Here is a 17,987-nt window from a genome sequence, read left to right on the forward strand (position 1 = left end):
AAATCGGATTAAGCTCAAGCCCCCTTAAAAATGGACAACTTATCCACCTTTCCATTTCCTTTTCAGTTAATGGTGAAAGCTTTGCATTGCCTTAATCTACCCTCTGCTGAAAAGCCTGACTGGCCTGCTTCATCAGGGCTGAGCTGGAAAAGCACACAGACTTGTTGATCTCATAATTGTTGATCTCAACCTGAATTCAGTTAAATTCAGCTCAAGGCAACTTGCAGTCCATGTTAGATGTTGATTTGAACCTTTTACAGAAGAAAATGACCAATGAAAAGTATGTTCAGGGCAGTTCATAAACTCTTGATTTGTCTCAGTGGGTGCATCTCTACAGGTACCAATCACCCCCTACTATACTGCACTATAAACATATACAGTAAATGTCCACTTTAAAGGTGTGATGTCATTATAGACTATGAATGCAAAACATGCTAACCCCAAAAGGACCCTCATCTCATTGGCATCGAGACAATGAGGCTGAGGAACGGGGGGATGGAGAGGGGAGACATGGAGAAGAGAGTGTCAGTCTGCCTCAGACTCCCACTCTCCCTCAGGGATTCACATCTTATATCTCACTGCTTCCTCTTTATTTATTTATCCCTCTATTTTTATCCCTGTGACCGGGACGGAGCTGGAGTTATGTAACAGCAGGGGAATGTGCTGTGGCAGACAGAGGGAGCGGGAGTGAGACACAGAGAGAGAGAGGGAGTGAGAAAGAGAAAGAGAAAGAGAAAGAGAAAGAGAAAGAGAAAGAGAAAGAGACAGAGAGCGAACAAAGGAGAGAGTAAGTGAGAGGAAGAGTGTGAGTGAGAGAGAGAAAGAGGGAGAGAAAGAGTTAGGGAGAGAGAATGAGAGAGGGAGTGAGAGAGAGCTTTTATATTGGAACACAAGCAGTACACACATTTATATGGCCATAAGGGTGCAGAAATCAAATAGAGAGCCTACCTATGACCATGTGACCATGTGTAAAATAGAGAATAGAGAATAGAACAGTGTTGGGGGTTCGGTGCCTTGCAGTGCACCTCGGCAGTGCCCTGGAGGCAAACTGGCAACTCTTCAGCTGCCAGTCCACTTTCTTGGCCCATACAGGACTTGAGCCGGCGACGCTCCGGTACCTATGAACTGAGCTACTGCTGCCACGGTTCCCAAAATCACATCATTATAGTCATAGTATCATTAGGACCTAACTGCTACTAACTAAAAATATGTTTGGCTGTTGTTGACCACTGATTGCTGCTTTACATGTGGAGACAAGTTCAAATAGCCTGTTTTTGCTGCACCAGTCAAGTCAAGTCAAGTCAAGTCAAGTCAAGTCAACTTTAATTGTACATGTAGCCAATATCACAGAGGCCTTTACAGGCCTTCATCATGTCCAAAGCTCTCTAGGCTTAGTAGTCTACTCACAACTCTGATCCGACTCAGTCCTCTCTGCATAAAGTTCTATATAAGATAAGATAAGGTACTTTATTTTGGTCAGGTCACATGCAATTCACGTTTATCACACCTAGCTTGAAATTTGTCTTGCACCCCCTCTTACATATCACAGACACAAACACATGCATTACAGAGGGGGTGCAGGGTATATCGGCTTATCTGGTCCCCAGCATACATCCAAATCCATGCAGAGTCTATTGCAAATGGATACTTTAGTGGAGTTTTACTCACTCAAACTTGTGACGCCACAATGCTGTCTAGGTTCCACTCACATACCATAATTTTTTTAATCTTAATCTGTTCAATATACAGCAAGTATAGCAAAGTTCTGCCAGATGGCCCTGAACTCCACCAGTAGGCCACTGGTTCTTACAACAGCATAATGGACATAGTGAAGTACAGAGGTTTTCTTTCTTTCCCTTAAGGATGTACAACTGCGAAAAGTCTTATTGAGCAGGACGACTTGGTCTCCCTTTAATCCTTCTCTGGACTTCTTCAGGTATATGAGCTCTGATCGGCCAAATGGAACAAAACTTCTCCACTACAATTTTGTTGGTAATAATATCCACCAACAAAAAGCTGATTTAAGTTTTCTCTGTTGTAGTTCTTTAATTTCACAATTGTAAAACGTGGTATTATTGTAAGGGAAATGCAAGTTAAAGTACCAAATAATCACATATATCCCACTGCAGTGTCATCACATGTGGTCAAACATTTGATTGAATGCCCATTTACAATGATTACTAATGTTGAAAGGCTTATTAAGACTTAATAGGCTGTGTCCTTCATTATAAGGCTCAAATATGTTTTGCCGCCCAAATGGTCAAATATGTCTCTTTAGTAAAGGTTGTTGACCCCTGACTTTAACCAATTTAAAACAAATTCACAGTAACCTTAGTCCATCAACGTGAGCTGCCATCTGCGTAAACCAAGAACCACCATGACTACATGAGACTGAGCCACTTCACCGCAGCAGTTCAGGAGTCTGAACATTTCATCACCTGTTGAGACAATCAATGCTGTTGTTTCCCTGGCAACAGGCCCCAACAATTTTGAAACATCACCACCATTCAGTGAAGACAAAGACAGTTTCTGAATCATCACTGTTCATCAATTCATCAAAAAGTTTTTGAGCAGGTTCTTGTGATCTATCACTCACAATTCAGAAGCAAAAAGCATTTCAGGTAATATACTAATTGTATCAATAAAGAGATTGATTTTATTAATAAATTAAGATTTATTCCTAAAATAAACTGCCAGATTATTTTATTATTTATAAATAAATCAAATTAGCTAATTTGAGAGATTGCCTCAAAAGTGAGTGTACTACTCCTCACAGAGCAGTTTATCAGGGGTCCAAACACAAAGTGCAGGAAGCCTATTGTTTTTGCACAGATTTTATTATTATAATTATTATAATTTTTTTTATTATTTATTTGTTTTCTTCCCCCAGAATTGACCTAAAACCCCCAATCCCAAAGTTAGCGTGAAGATACAAAAGTGACTCCTACACACACATGCACCGGAGGGGGCAACACAGGCAGCCAGTAGCCGGCGCCAGTGGAGCAGGTTGGGGTTCGGTGCCTTGCTCAAGGGCACCTCGGCAGTGGCCTGGAGGCAAACTGGCAACTCTTTGGCTGCCAGTTGCCAATCCACACTTTTTGGTCCACAGGGGACTCGGACCGACCACCTTCCGGTTCTTAAGCAGAGTCCCCTATGGACTGCGCCACTGCCGCCCCAATATTATCACTGCTCTCATTTACCTAAATGGATTTATTTACAAATTTTTAGTTAAAACTAGAGTATTACATTATATCAAATCGCTTTATGGCATAGTCAGTTCTCATCTCTCATCTCAAATTCACTGGTGGGGAAAAGGTGCAGCTGGGTAATGCTGCTTATAATTTATACCAATTTGAACATCATTACTCGACTGAAGACAGTTATATCTCTACAAAAGCAAGTATTTAAAATTGACTTACTAATGTGAAGAATTATTTTTGAGAAATAAAAAATGTTCACCTGAAATGCTATTCCCTTACAACTAACATCAAATGCCTCTGTTCTCTAGCAACATGAACCCAGCCAGATGAGCATCTTCGAAATGGTGTGAGAATCCAACCAAGTCTGACTTGAGTTGGGTCCTTTCACAATCTGAAACTCAAAATTCCCGAAAAGTGCAAATGAGTTTGTCTGTCTTATTGTGTCATCTCAGTGATGGACTTGTGGCCTGCTGGGATAGGATAGGCCCCTTAAGACAACTGACCAGGATAGGCTCCAGCTCCTTAAGACAGGCCTGTATAAGGAATCCATATAGTATTATATCATAGTTGTTGAGTCATACCTGATCTGCTGATTGGCTTCACTGCGGATCTTGAGCACCTCCTTCCCCTTTAGTTCTAGCTCCTTGGTTAGAATGCTAATGTTCTCGTTGAGTGTGTGGATCTGATGGTCCAGCTGAGTGATGTGGTTCTTCCTTCGAGACACCTCCTCCTGCAGCTCAGAGATCCGGCCCAACAATTCACGCTCCTGAAGGGAAAGTCATTTGTCACTTTAAAATTCAAACATCTAAGGTTTTTAGAAATATAAGCTCTCGAGAGTGAGTCATGCAAGTAATAAACCTCAGTGAATAAGATCTCAGTGAATAAGATGTGATGACAACATGAAATGCAATCAAGGTCACCCCAAAGCAGAAAAGAATGAACTCATCATAAACTCTCAACCTGTTAGCCACAAAATTAACCACATCGTTTTATCCTTGAGCTATAAACCTGAATGTCTAGGCTGATCTGTACACTGACCAACCATCAGCATCTCCTGCTGTAGTCTGAGGAGGGTGAGCTGCAAAAACATCTCCAATATCAACACGCACGCACGCACGCACGCACGCACGCACGCACGCACGCACGCACGCACGCACGCACACACGCACTCACGCACCACATACAGTATGTAAACACACACACATGGTTGATCTCTCTTTATAAACTTAGTGGAACAATGATGTGTGCAGGGGAGAATTATCTTTGTGAACTCATTCATTTCAAGCCTTTCTTCTGTCTCTATTCAAGGCAAGAAACAAGCAAGCAAGGAAAACAAATAAAACGAGCATTGTTTGGCAGAAATATAAAATTTTTCACAAGTAGACAAATAAATGCCAAAATCAATTAAATCTGTCTACATCTACTTCTACATCCATATTTTCATATTATTTTGTTGTCAGTTGCATAGTTAAGAGAGCAAAATTCCAGAGATACTGTCCTCTGACACACTGGCCTGCTTCCCTATATCTAACCTGCCTTTGTGATTTGTCTCTACCTGGGAGAATCTCAAAGAACAATTTCCCCTGCATTGACAAACATGTCATGCATGTTTAGGGGAAGCGTTATGGTTATGATGTGATGAATTTACAACAATAAAGCCATATTCACACAAAACTTTGGAAGAACTACAACATTTCAAAAAACCTCCTTCAAGACGCTCCATTCTATATTTGCTACCCAAGTCCCTTGTGTCGTTCTAGCATGCATTGTATTTATATCCAACCTCAGTCACTGGTTTTCAAGATGTTGAGATTGAAACTTGAGATAAGGTAAGAAGTGGCTTTGGAATCTGTGCATTTAAAGGTTCAAAGATTGCATGAATGTGACAACACAAGATAAAAGGTAAAGCTGTTTGAACATCAAATTCACAGACATCCTGCCCCCTTCTGTCACAAAACGATTATAAGCCAATCAGCTGTCAGTCAAAGAAATTACACTGCTGTCAAGTTGGGTTACGTGACACCGCAACATTAGACAATTTTAGCAGGCTAGCAAGCTCATGCCGGATTTGACAATGATCACGGAAAATAGCCCTAAAGAAAGGCAAAAAATATACTCTTTTTATGAGGAATTAAACTTTTTTACGAATGTGAATGTGAAGTGTGTGAGTGTCTCATTTGCAGTGCGAGCCGGTCTGTGGAGCACCACTTCACCAAAGCACTGCAACTTTTCAAGGGACTTTCCAGCTGCTAACAGGGCATGATGTGTCGTTCGCCAACGAACCGGCTCAAAGAGCCAGCTCTTTTAGGTGAACGATGGGAGCCGGCTGCCGTCAGAGAGCCGTTTCTGCAACTTCATACAAGGCAGAAAGATAGGATGGTCTTCTCGGTGCCATGAACACGGAGAAAAACGTTTGAACTGATGTTGTGCCGTTCGACCAATATACATGAAAACAGACAAGGATCATAACATCAAGCAGGGAGGGGCGGGGCGTGCTGACGGTCTACCACAGGTACAGAGCAGGACGGAGAGAAGCAGGGAGAGAGAGAGAATGAAGTGCGGTGAGTGCGGTGAGTGCAGTGTGCGAAAAGATGAGTGACAGCTGGAGAAAAGCTGCATTTGAATGCATTTTAACATTTGTGATTAATGCAGAATGCAGAATTTATCTAATCAAGCTGTCATGTTGAGCAGGGTCCACAAAAAACTTTCACAGACTAAGAACTGTACATCCAACAGTTCAGTTGGAAGAAAAAAGGCAGGCTAGCGTGGCTGCTACTGTCAGTGCTTCTACAACTGTTGGGATTTAGAAGCTCCACCCAGGCTCTCAATCCAGTGTATGTTCTTCTTTACAGGAAAACACTGAAAAAAACATTCCAAAACTGTACGACAGAGAACGTGCTTCACTGCAAGAAAGTGTTAAAGAGGCTACTGCAGGTTGCATGACAGCTGAATGCTGGACATCACGAACCACCACTTCCTTCACGTCTGTTACTTGTCATTTCATTGAAAATTATAAAATGGTGTCCTGTCTTCTGAACTGTTCTGAGTTTAGTGACAGACACACTTCAGAGACTTAGCAGTGGAACTGCTTAGAGTGGCAAAAGAGTGGTAAGTTGAAAACAAAGTGGTTTGCTGTGTAAGTGACAATGCAGCTAACATAATCAAAAATAAATATTAATAATGATGATAATAATAATAATGATAATAATGATAATAATTATAATAATAAAATTAAGGTATTCTGGAAGTAATAAGGTTTAGTATAACCACACAAATTATTTCAATAATTGCAGTGATATACTGTATGTGCACACATACTAATCATAGGTCAAAGCAGCACTAAATTTGGCAGAATTATAAAAGGCAGAAACGGTTAAATAAAGAGCTGTTTGGGAGCCGAAAGCACCGACTCTTCTTGGTGAGCTGAGCCACTGCCTCTGGCTCACTAAAAAGAGTCAGAATTACCATCACTATTAAGCAGGCTACGACTAGAGAAGGTAAAGAAGCTCCATAAGAGTGAACTTAAGAGGATTCAATCCAGCAGACACCACACACTCTCTGTCATTTCATTAACATCAGAACAATCAGAACCAATGATACAAATGATATTGGAACTACAGGGAATTCACAGAAATACTGTGAATGTGAAGGGAAATTGTGACAGTGATATGTGGACAGACAGAAAATGCTCTTGGACACTTATTTTGTCAAATTAGCTCTCAGACGCAAAAAAGTTGGAGATCCCTGCTTTATTCCATCTCCATTTGTAAAGTGTATAGTGTAGTGTATTGTCTATGAGCGAGTTTTCCTGCTAGCAGCTACAGAAGAAACATGATGGATGTAATTTCAGTTCCAGAGAAATGAAAAACGAATCCTCCTCAAGTGACATTAGTTACTGATGTCACCATCGCTGGATAAACTGTAAGTCAGGCCATCCATCTGGTCTCATCCTTCTAGCTCATTGACCTGGAGCCATGGGAATGTCTCTGGTCTGCCATAACTAAGGATTTTCCAATTGTTGCTTTGAGGATCAAGGAAGCTTGTTCAGAGAAGGATGATGGAGGGGTAGGGTAAGGTGCAAAGACAACCAGCTGTGTATCTCTATGGAAACATCTGCATCACAAGGTGATTAGAGAGGAACCAAATGCATTAGAGGTAATTAGTGAGATTTACAAGAGATGATGATGGGCTGCCTGCTGGGTGGATGTGTGTGTCTGCATATGCAGGTATTAGCTAGCTGCTATCCTCAGCTCAGCTCTGTGAAACAACCACAACCACAACGATACAGCTAAGATTTGTTTAATGTGTAATTGAATGTGTTTTTAATTGGAATGGTACCAACATTTTTAGCCACATCTGAAAGAGAGTTTTGAGAGTGCTTAGATGACAAAAATAAAAAAGTGGTACAGAATTGTACGACTGTACAAAAAGTACAATTGCCAAAATGACTACAGCTGCAAACTTTATAGACTTGTGTGTATCAATCTATCATCCATCAATCTCTCCATCTTGGCTCTGGGTGGTAGAGGCAGCAAGCTAACCAAAGTAGCCCTCATGTCCTTCTGCCTTAGCACAGGCTCCAGCCCTTTCTGAGGGATCTCAGGCTCATGTTAAGATTACATGACCGTAGGAAACAGTTGGAATGTAGATTGCAGAATTTATCCCAGTTCAGATATTTGTCCAGATCAAGCAACTATCACCTGGTCAGATGATGCTTTTTACAGTCTTGTAATTTTTTCAACAGTTATTTTATACTACTTCTTCTACTACTACTTATAATAATAATACAAATAATAATCACAATAATAATAATTATACCACTACTACTGCTGATAACAACTCAACCTTACTTAAACATGTCAGAACACACCACGACAAAGCAACCCCCCATGATCAATACTCAGGTGTGTCTGTGTGTCCTACCTGTATCCGGTTGTTCTCCAGGGTTTGATCCAGTTCCAGCTTGGCAGTGGCTGTTTCCTTGTGGTGGGTTTGTCGAAGGTGTTCAATGGCTGATGCATGAATGTGGTTCAACTCTGACCTCAGAGAGGCTGAAAGGAAGATTTACAAAGAGAGAGAAATAACATGTTTGACATCCATGCATTATCTACACACGCGTATCCTTTTATTGATTGCAAGGTCCTTTATAGTCCAATGATGAATAATTTAATTAACTTTGACTACACCCCACAGAATATGCTATCCACAGAAGTGCACCTGTTAATCATTGTTCATATGCTAGCCTGTTTACTAGGCAATCTCCAAGACATCCAGCTCTATGCTTTCCCAAATTATGATAAAAAAGGCTGGAACACATATTACAAAGCTTTGCATGAACCATTCCTTCATTAGATTGCCATCTTGGGAGAATGTTTGTGTTGCTTGCTGGAGCTCACACCTGCAGATTTCTGTGTACCTGCAACATTGGTGATATTGAAGCGAGAACAAACAAAGACCCTAGACTCAGTTGGTTGAGAGGGCGTAGTTGTTTAACCCGAGGGGTTGCAGCTGAGATTGAGGTGGAAACGATGGCAGCTCTTCCTCTTCAGAACTTTCCACCATTGTTGCCCGCTGGTTGCACAGTTCTAATGCCTCAGTTTATTATACCTGGCAGACGCATCAGGTAATTTTGGAGGAAGTGCAAAAGGAATGCTCACAGCCAATGCAGGATACACTGTTTACATTCACATTAAATGTCCTATGCATTCACACACACACACACACACACACACACACACACACACACACACACACACACTCTTACCCAGCATTGCTTTGCCCTCGTCTTCCAGTTCAAAACGAAGTGTTTGCAGCTCCTGTTCTGACTGCTGTTTGAGCGTCTCAATGCTCTGGCGGTGAGCCTCTCTGAGAGACTGCAGCTCTGTGTGATGATAATGGCGAAGGCGCTCATCCAATTCCTGATGGAATGGAAAGGAAAGCAGACAGAAAGAAGGAACAGAGAGGTGTGAGAGGGGATAATATCAGTATGTACTGAGTATACTGACAATATGATCATTGGAATGTCAGGGCTTCCCTTTTACTTTACAGTAACACAAGAAGATTCAGAACGACATCTTTGATGGTAGAAATGCAAGTTTCAGCTCTAAATGATTAGAAAGCAGAAACCTTAGAAGTATTTCCATGTTTTTATTTTCATTTATGGGTTTGTTCTATTCTGTGCACCGTGAGTGAAAACAAGCTGATACAGATACTGATACCTGTACCGGAAAGCCCAGCTGCACCAGGCCACAGACTGTGAAGCACTGATGATGCATACAGTCTGTATACCCAATCAAAATAAAAATTATGAAGATGTCATTGTAAATCTCAAATGTAATAAACGGATATACAGTAGATTCATGAAGCTATTAAGTTCAGGTTCTCCAAAAAAGATGTAGATGTGCCACATCAAATTTATGGTATTATATGTGCAACCTGTATTATTCTTATTTGACTTTGATCATATGGTGATGGATGAGTGCACACTGGAAACCAGTCATGTATAAATGTATTTCTATAATTGTATTTAGTGTCATTATAAATGTATAAAGTATAAAGTCCCCCACCACCTACCTTCAGGTCGTGTTGCCTGGCATGCTCCAGGTCCTGCATGGTGCAGCAGTGAGCCTCCTGCAGTCGCTGCTGTCGCCTCTGATGCTCCGTCTGCAGCTCATCCAGCTGCATCCTGAGATGCTCCCTCTCCTGGCTGAACTGGTGCTGCAGCTGCTGCAGTGATGACTGAGACTGGGACAGCTGCATCTCCAGACTCTGCTTCAACAGGGAGATCTAGAGTGGAAGAGATGAAGGAGGACAGACTCCAAATGTTACACCAACAGGAGGGAAACTTGTGAGACTTTGTGAGAGTCTGTGATGATGTGATGTGAACATGTTGCTTGGGGACATGCAGTACATCTCGATTGCAGGATAACATTACATTTAAACATATGCTAGGGCGGCATGGTGGTGCAGTGGTTAGCACTTGTGCCTCACAGCAAGAAGGGTACGAGACCAGGGCCTTTCACTGTGGCGTTTGCATGTTTTCCCTGTGTCTGCGTGGGTTCTGTCCGGGTACTTTGGCTTCTTCCCACAGTCCAAAGACATGCAGGTTAATTTGGTGACTCCAAATTGTCCGTAGGTGTGAATGTGACAGTGAGAGTCTGTCAATGTGTGCCCTGCGATGGACTGGCGACCTCACCCGTTGACAACTGAGATTGACTTCCATGGAACCTATGGCTCATGAGCCAATTATGGCTCTTTCGATGATGGCATATGGCTGGCAGGCAGTTCTGAGCTGACATTGTTAAACATGATTAACAAGCAAACAATTATTCTACTGTAAAAGGAGACATATGATTTGGATTCCCACATATAGGCGTGAACATGTACCTATTTTACAGCTGGTGCATAGATAGAGGTGCAGTCTAATAACTGGTACAGTTTCTGCTCCTCAGAGAAATCAACATTTAAATCTCTGGTTGACTGATTTTATTGGTAACTCCATCTCCAAACTCTAAGAGCTCAAATGAGAGCCCCAGATGCGCAGCGCTGCGCAGAGCTACACAGAGCTACACAGAACTACACAGAGCTACACAGAGCTGCACAGAGCTGCGGAAACACTGCTGTGTTATGTGAGAGAGCAGCACAAGCATTCAGATCCACTACATGGCACACAAAGGAAGGAAAACCTGCTGCTGCTATGGTGTGACTGTTGATACCTGCTGTTTGCTTTGGAGTGATTTAACTTGCACTGCGTAACAGCTGCAGCTTTGATCATTTAATTGTACTGGTACAATGACAATAAAGGGCATTCTGATTCTGATGTGCCCTTTAAAGAGGAAACAGAACCATCAGCTATGATTGTGATCAAACACATATAAAAACAGTTAGTGGGCCGGGGCCTGAATTGTAAATGAGAATAGTGAATGAGCGATCTAGAGCCAGTGAGTCACAACAAGTGTGATAGTGGTCAATGCCTGAGGATTTGTACTGACATTCATTGAAGATAATAACTAATTTACTCATTACTCTATCAGAATTAAGACTTAACTACCCTTGAATAGTTGTATGAAGGGTTCCAAGCAAACCATGGCATGTTGGCATGTTGGCATGTTGGCATGTTGATATGTCGGGCTGTCAGAATGTTGGGATATTGGCATGTCAGGATGGGGTCAGATAAACTTTTCTCGCAGGTTCTCACTGAGAAGCAAACCCACTTTGTGTATCAGAGTGGTCAACAGTTGGATTAGCTGATTGCCATACTGTATCATTGACATGACTTTAATTTTCACAAATGTGGTAATTCTGGCGATCCCAGATGATGTGGAAACACAGATGCGCATGCGTGGAACGACCATCACCACAGTGGCAATATTCTTCAGTCCATCTAAGATGCAGTTTTTAACTCTTCTCCGCTGCCCCTGTTTATTTCTGTTGTTCCACTCAGAGGAGTTCGAGTGCAGGTTCTTCTCCTGCAAAACATTCCGGTTTAATGAAAAATGGCCAAAATGTTTGACCAGTAGTAGACCAGGTAGTCTGACATTTAAAAGTTCTTCTCTGCTGAATGTAATAAGAGAGTGACAATTGAAAACGAAACTGTGATAATGAAGTGCTTCAACTAAAGCCTTCCACCCACTTTCGACACACACCAGTGTGCCTACGGAACATACAGATCCATAGAGGACGCCATAGCCACAACTCTCCACACTACTCTAACCCACCTAGAGCAGCGGGGAAGCTACGCTAGGCTGCTCTTTGTGGACTTAAGCTCCCCTTTATCTCCTTAGCCTCGCACTGGCTCCACACAGGGCTGTGTACTGAGCCCTGTACTCTACAACCTGTACACACACGACTGCACATCCGCCCACTCCAGCAACACCATTGTCATGTTTGCACACATGTGTTACATATAAAACAAGTGGAGCTGATCTCAGTATGGTGCATGGATAACAACCTGGTCCTTACCACCATCAACACAAAGGAGATGATCATAGACTTTAGGAGGAGCAATACTGACAATCAGTCCCTCTTCATCAGTGAGAACTGTGTGGAGAGGGTCTCGGACTTAAGGTTATTGGGTGTCGACATAGAGGAGGACCTGACCTGGAGCGCTAACACCACAGTGCTGGTAAAAAAAAGGCAGAGCAGAGACTCTACCTCCTGAGGATCCTCAAGAAGAATCACCTTACCTCTAAATTGCTTGTGGCCTTCTACTTCGGCTCCATAGAGAGCATACTGACTTATTGCTATCTGTGTCTGCTTGATTCTACATGCAATGTAAATTAATGCCATGTGTAAATGTACTATGTGTGTGGTTTTTATGTTGCACTTTAAAAGCACTTTTTCCTTTTACAGGCGTTGTGGGGAACCTTTCTCCTATCACGGGCCATTTTGATTTTGCCATCATCCTTCAGGGGTCATACTAAATTCACAATTCAATTGCAGCGCTTCACAATTTGCGCTGCGATTGAACACAAAACATTTGTTGACGGGGGGCGCTTCGCTTTTAGTGCTGCAATCTGCCGGGGGGATTCTGATCCCAGTATAACTATGTATATGTCGTAATCGAAAGAGCCACATTTTTTAATGTAAATAAAGAATAAAACCAGTTTGAATAAGATCGGCTGATTATATGGTACTGCTCCTGGGCCTCAAGAGGAATGAGAAAGAGGTCATCAACAACATGTATGATGTAGTAAACTGCATCATGGCCATATTTATGAATTACAGTTAGTATTATTTTGGCTGTCCAGCACAGAATGGAGTGAAATAATGAATGTGAACCCAAAGTGCAGACTTTCAGCTTTAATTACAACTTAATCAGATGAGGCTATTCATATCTAACCAGTGTAAGAATGACATGCATGAATAGACAGGGCCACTCAATTTTAGAAAGTCAAAAGTAATTGAACAATGATTTTATTTGCAAGTAATCATATATAAGGTGAATAATTTATTTGGCATTTGCATTTGGAGTCTGTAGCTGATAATTAATTATTAAATATTCAGTCGTCGCTGTATGAGATCATTAGTTTAGGATATATATATACCCGATTACATATGAATTAAATAACTTACGTGTTTTGTTTTCCACATCTGTGCTGTTAAATTATAGTTAATATTAATATAGCGCAATTAATATTGCGCTTAAAAAGTCCCACCTTACAGGTTAGTTGTGTTGTGGCTTACTTCCGTTGTGTTTCTTTTATTTGCAGCATGCCAAATGTTGCGTGTGTGTCATCAAATTGATGACTATGTGGTGTACAATTTCTAATGTTGCATTTGGTGATCTCTTTAGGCCACCGTAGGCATGACTAACTATATTAAGTTGTATCAATGCACACAGTTTCCATTTCATAATAATGGTGATGGCTAACACCAGCATTCACCTAAGATTCACTAGACTTCGCTCCAACAGTAACACACATTGATATTCATTGATATAGAAGCAAACTGCACAGACGAGCGAGAAAGTTTAGTGAGAGTTTAGTGGGTAGTCAGCAGTTGAAAAGTTCTACATATTAAGGAACATAACAACTTCAAATTCAAAAATCTAAATGAGGTCATATTCAACGAAAAAAAATTAAACATGCAATAAAAAAATGCAATAAAAAAAGAGATTAAATTCATATATATATATACATACATGTGTGCGATAGATAATGGATGGATGAATATATTTTTTTTTAAAGGAATTATTTGAAGAATGTATATTAATAAAAATCGGAGTAAAAACAATAGGGATCCAAAAATTTGTGCTTCGAAGCCTAAAAAAAAGAATGAGGAGAGGACAGCATTCCCCAGCACACATACAAAGAAACACACAGCCCTTGACAGCTTCCTACCTGTTCCAGGAGATCCTCCACTTTCCTCTGCCAGCTCTCCCTGGCGTTGCCCAGCTCCAGCTCCTTGCTTTGTGCCAGATGAGCCAACGTTGATGCCTTGTCCTCCTCGTGCTCCTCCCTCAACTCCTCACGTAACTTCTTACACTCTTGCCTTCATCACAAGATGACACACAAACATTTCCAAATACTGTGTATTTTACTAGACTACATCGCATTAAACTGCATACAAATTACAGAAGAGCTAAAAAAAGGTATTCTTCGGTTTTCGGTTTTCTTGAAAAAATAAAACTGGAGAATGAGCAAAACAAGTAATTTCTTGGGGTCCAAATACCACCTTAACTGACTGTCAATACTTTGCTGGCTTGTCTTTTACTAAAGGCCGCAGAGCATAGAGGGTATTTCATCTGATGGGACCTAGCTTCAGTGCATTTGGTGCAGTTCTATACATGCTGAGCTCACACTAAACCAATATGATCAACCACCAAGTCAATTCAGAACCGATTTTTTGGTATATTGTGCATTTAGTGTGTTTAGTGTTAATATTAAACTCTAATTTGTACTATGATAGACAGAGTGTGATATCATGATTTGAATATTTTGATTGCTGCCTAGTTTATAAATTCCATCCAATGGATTTCCTAATCTGAGACAAAATTAGAAAGATGTGAACCATTTTATATACTTTTGGTACCCAAATGGAATTTTATGTTGTTTCAAGTATAAAATGCAAGTGAAAAAACATTTACACTTATTTATTATTTCACATCTTTTCAGACAGTTAACAGTGAAGTGTGTGCTCACGACGTGAGTGTTGGGTCTTCTCACTTTGATTTTCTTTTTGCAAATCACACACATAACATGGGAAAGGTCTTTTCATTTGTCTACTGTTCAATGTTTTTGTTATCCAAAAAATGAATTTAATAAAATGGCTCATACACTCATAGATTGAATATTTATTTTCTGTGTAACACTGTTACACAGAGAACAGGTGTATTTATGTTGAAATAATACAAAATCCATTAAAAGGATGTATTTAAGTATTGTATTGGTCTGGTTAGATTAAACGTGTTTGATTGTTGCATATTTAATTTATATTGATGGTGTTATAATTTTGTGTTCATAGCTAAAGAAACAAAAAGGAGTTATTGATATGCATACGTTTAATAAATGTAAGAGACTGATGACAGTAAATGTAAGGTTCCGGAGGAGATACTGTACGGAAGTGTCGGAGAGGGGCGAAGAGAAGAAACTAGAATGCATGTGAACGTGCAGGTGTAGAGTGAGGAGCTGAGCAAGAAGCTAAGCTTATCCATAAGGTGTAAGGTGGCTAAAGTTATGTAAACTTTCCAATCAAGAGGTCTAGATGTTGTCGGTTAGACAGCCTGAGACTGACTGACTGATGGAGTTGGCTTAAACAGCGCATCTTTATCATGACCATCTACCTGAGGGTTTCTGTCCATTTCAGCTCGAGCTCTAGAGCCATCTTGTCCATCTTGTGTTTTTCTTCTTCTTTGGTAGTGATGAGTTTGGCTTCATGTAGACGCTTCTGGGTCTCCAACTCGCCCTGAGAGAGAGACCTGAGAGTGAACACCCTGAGGAGAATCCCTGGGATTCTTAAGCTGCATTCAACACTTTATCCATAAAGAAACCCATTATTTTATCAACCTAAATTAGCTGGACAGAAGAGAAAGTAGTGAATATATCTATTAACAGTCTGATTGTTATGTTTCATTGTAGCTGTATGAGACCCAATGTTACATCATGGAATATAAAAAACGGAAAGGAAATAATTAAGTTCAAACTTTCCATTTGCTGACCATAACTAACTTCAAACCTCAAAAGGAAGTGGCCTGTTTTTAAACAATCATGACAGGTACATCACTCAGAAAGCCTCTGGTGACTATGGACGAGAAGCCTCTGGTAGCTATACCGGAAAGCTATAATGGCCTGTTATCTCCTTGCTAAAATTAAAATGTCATTTACGGATTTAAAACATTTTACCAATTCAGAATAATCAGGATTCCAAAATAATTTCCCTTTTTGGAAAGAGACCATACATGAGACAAAGTGATGTCTTTTCTTTTTGTCTATTTAAGACTAAGAGCAGTCAAGACAATTATACATGTTCTACTTCTATTTTGAAAAACCCTACGTACTGAGATCCACGTTTTTAGTATTCTTTGGACTCCACTTACAGTGTGTAATTAATCTCCCATGCTCACATTTATTAATTCAGTGAACATTCTTCCCAAAATGATCTTTCCCTTCTCTCTCATTTAGGTTTGTTAAGCCAATGAGGAGCTGGCAGACACCAACTCTGGATTGAATGAAAACACCTGATTCATGTATCAGTTGTGGGTAGAGCACAGACAAACTGAACATATGCATTGCTGTGGTAAATGATGACAGGGAACCCCTTCTGTAAGCTATAAATATAATAGTGTTTGATGTTTTTTGTATTATGGAAAAGGTATTCACAGCAGCATTGTCATAAGCCAACACAAAATGAATATCAGACCAAACACAGCAGGAACTGTGTCACTTTCAAAAAACACTGCTGGCCATCTGCAGTGAGATATAAACAGCACTGAGACACATTTACATCCCAGATGGTGTGTGTGTGTGTGTGTGTGTGTGTGTGTGTGTGTGTGTGTGTTGACCTGCAGTGCAGTCAGGAGGTTGCTGGTCTCTCTAAGTCTGGCCCTGGTAGCGTCCAGCTCCTCCAGCAGATTGTCCTGCGCCTCCTTCAGCGTGGAGATTTGTCCCTCAGCATTACCAATGTCCTGCTCTCCCTGCTGCACCTCCTCTTGCAGCCGAGACAGCTAAAAGGAGGCAAGACAGTCAGCCATTAACAGAGTGAATGTAATATATTCACGACCAACAACCGAGACTCATACTTCAGGCAATATTGCAGCAACATTGAAAAATGTCATCAGCATTTCACATTCAGCACATCCATCCATCCACCCATCCATCATCTGATACGCTTATCCTTTAGTGGGTCGCGGGGTCAATGGGGCCAATTCCAGCTGGGCGAGGGCGGGTTACGCCCTGGACAGGTCGCCAGTCCATCGCACGGCACACATATACACAAAGAACCTCTCACTCTCACATACATACCTATACATTTAAGATGGCGCCGCGTATGGCAGCCTTGGTGTTTCGGTTTGTTATTTGTTTGTTTGCTTGTTTGTCAAACTCCGCCTATATGTTGGTTTAAATATGTTGTTTTATATGTTGTTTCTTGTTGTCTTTTTTATATGTTATACGTTCGCACCTAGGACCAGAGCAAATTCCTTCTATGTGTAAACTTAATTGGTGAATAAAGCGATTCTGATTCTGATTCTGATTCTGATTCTGATTTAGCACAGCATAATCAAAATATTATTAAATAGGTAAAATCAATATCTCAATTTTAAATGAGGCACATGGGTACATTTTATGCCAACTTGACCATTAGTCAAAAGTCCATTACAACATACAGCAGGTACTGTAAATGTCATTACTCTGCCTCCCTTCCCTCTTCACTGGGTGTGTGTTTGTGTGTGTGTGTGTGTGTGTGTGTATGTGTGTATGTGTGTGTGTGTGTGTAACTCCATCTGCTGTTCCTGTTTCCCTCTGGTCTGACACATGTCTTCAGCCCAGTTTCCCCCGCTCCTTACTTTGTGAGTTTCCTGTCTTCTACAGAGATTGATGATTTCAGCTTTCATTGTTAAAGAGTTTTCATGTAATTTTTTCTACTGTGAGACATAAAAGTATGATAGACAGGATTTCATGTTGTATGCTTGTTAAGATAAGATAAAACAAAACTTTATTTATCCCGAGGGAAATGCTCTTCATCATTAAGGTACTTGTGTTCACTTGGTCAGGCTATTTTATAAAATAGTGGTCCTAAAAATGATAGTCTCTGTTAACCCTGTTTGCTCTATTTGTCTTTCATTTCACA

At 40.8% G+C, this 17,987-nt stretch overlaps 1 protein-coding gene across 1 annotated transcript in view; it reads right to left on the reverse strand.

The window, feature by feature from the left end:
* fam184ab (family with sequence similarity 184 member Ab) overlaps positions 1-17,987 on the reverse strand; it is a 47,963-nt gene that overhangs the window by 14,825 nt on the left and 15,151 nt on the right. Inside the window, exons 9-15 of the mRNA XM_076168046.1 lie at positions 16,702-16,863; positions 15,484-15,605; positions 14,042-14,192; positions 9,774-9,986; positions 8,965-9,118; positions 8,124-8,251; positions 3,782-3,966 (exon numbers count right to left, since the gene is read on the reverse strand). Coding sequence (XP_076024161.1) covers positions 3,782-3,966; positions 8,124-8,251; positions 8,965-9,118; positions 9,774-9,986; positions 14,042-14,192; positions 15,484-15,605; positions 16,702-16,863 — 1,115 coding nt within the window. The remainder of the gene's footprint in view (positions 1-3,781; positions 3,967-8,123; positions 8,252-8,964; positions 9,119-9,773; positions 9,987-14,041; positions 14,193-15,483; positions 15,606-16,701; positions 16,864-17,987) is intronic.

Source organism: Genypterus blacodes, unplaced genomic scaffold, assembly GCF_046128005.1.
Source record: "Genypterus blacodes isolate CSIRO-AG114 ecotype Tasmania unplaced genomic scaffold, CSIRO-AGI_Gbla_v1 ptg000185l_1, whole genome shotgun sequence".
In the NCBI taxonomy this organism is placed as follows: domain Eukaryota; kingdom Metazoa; phylum Chordata; class Actinopteri; order Ophidiiformes; family Ophidiidae; genus Genypterus; species Genypterus blacodes.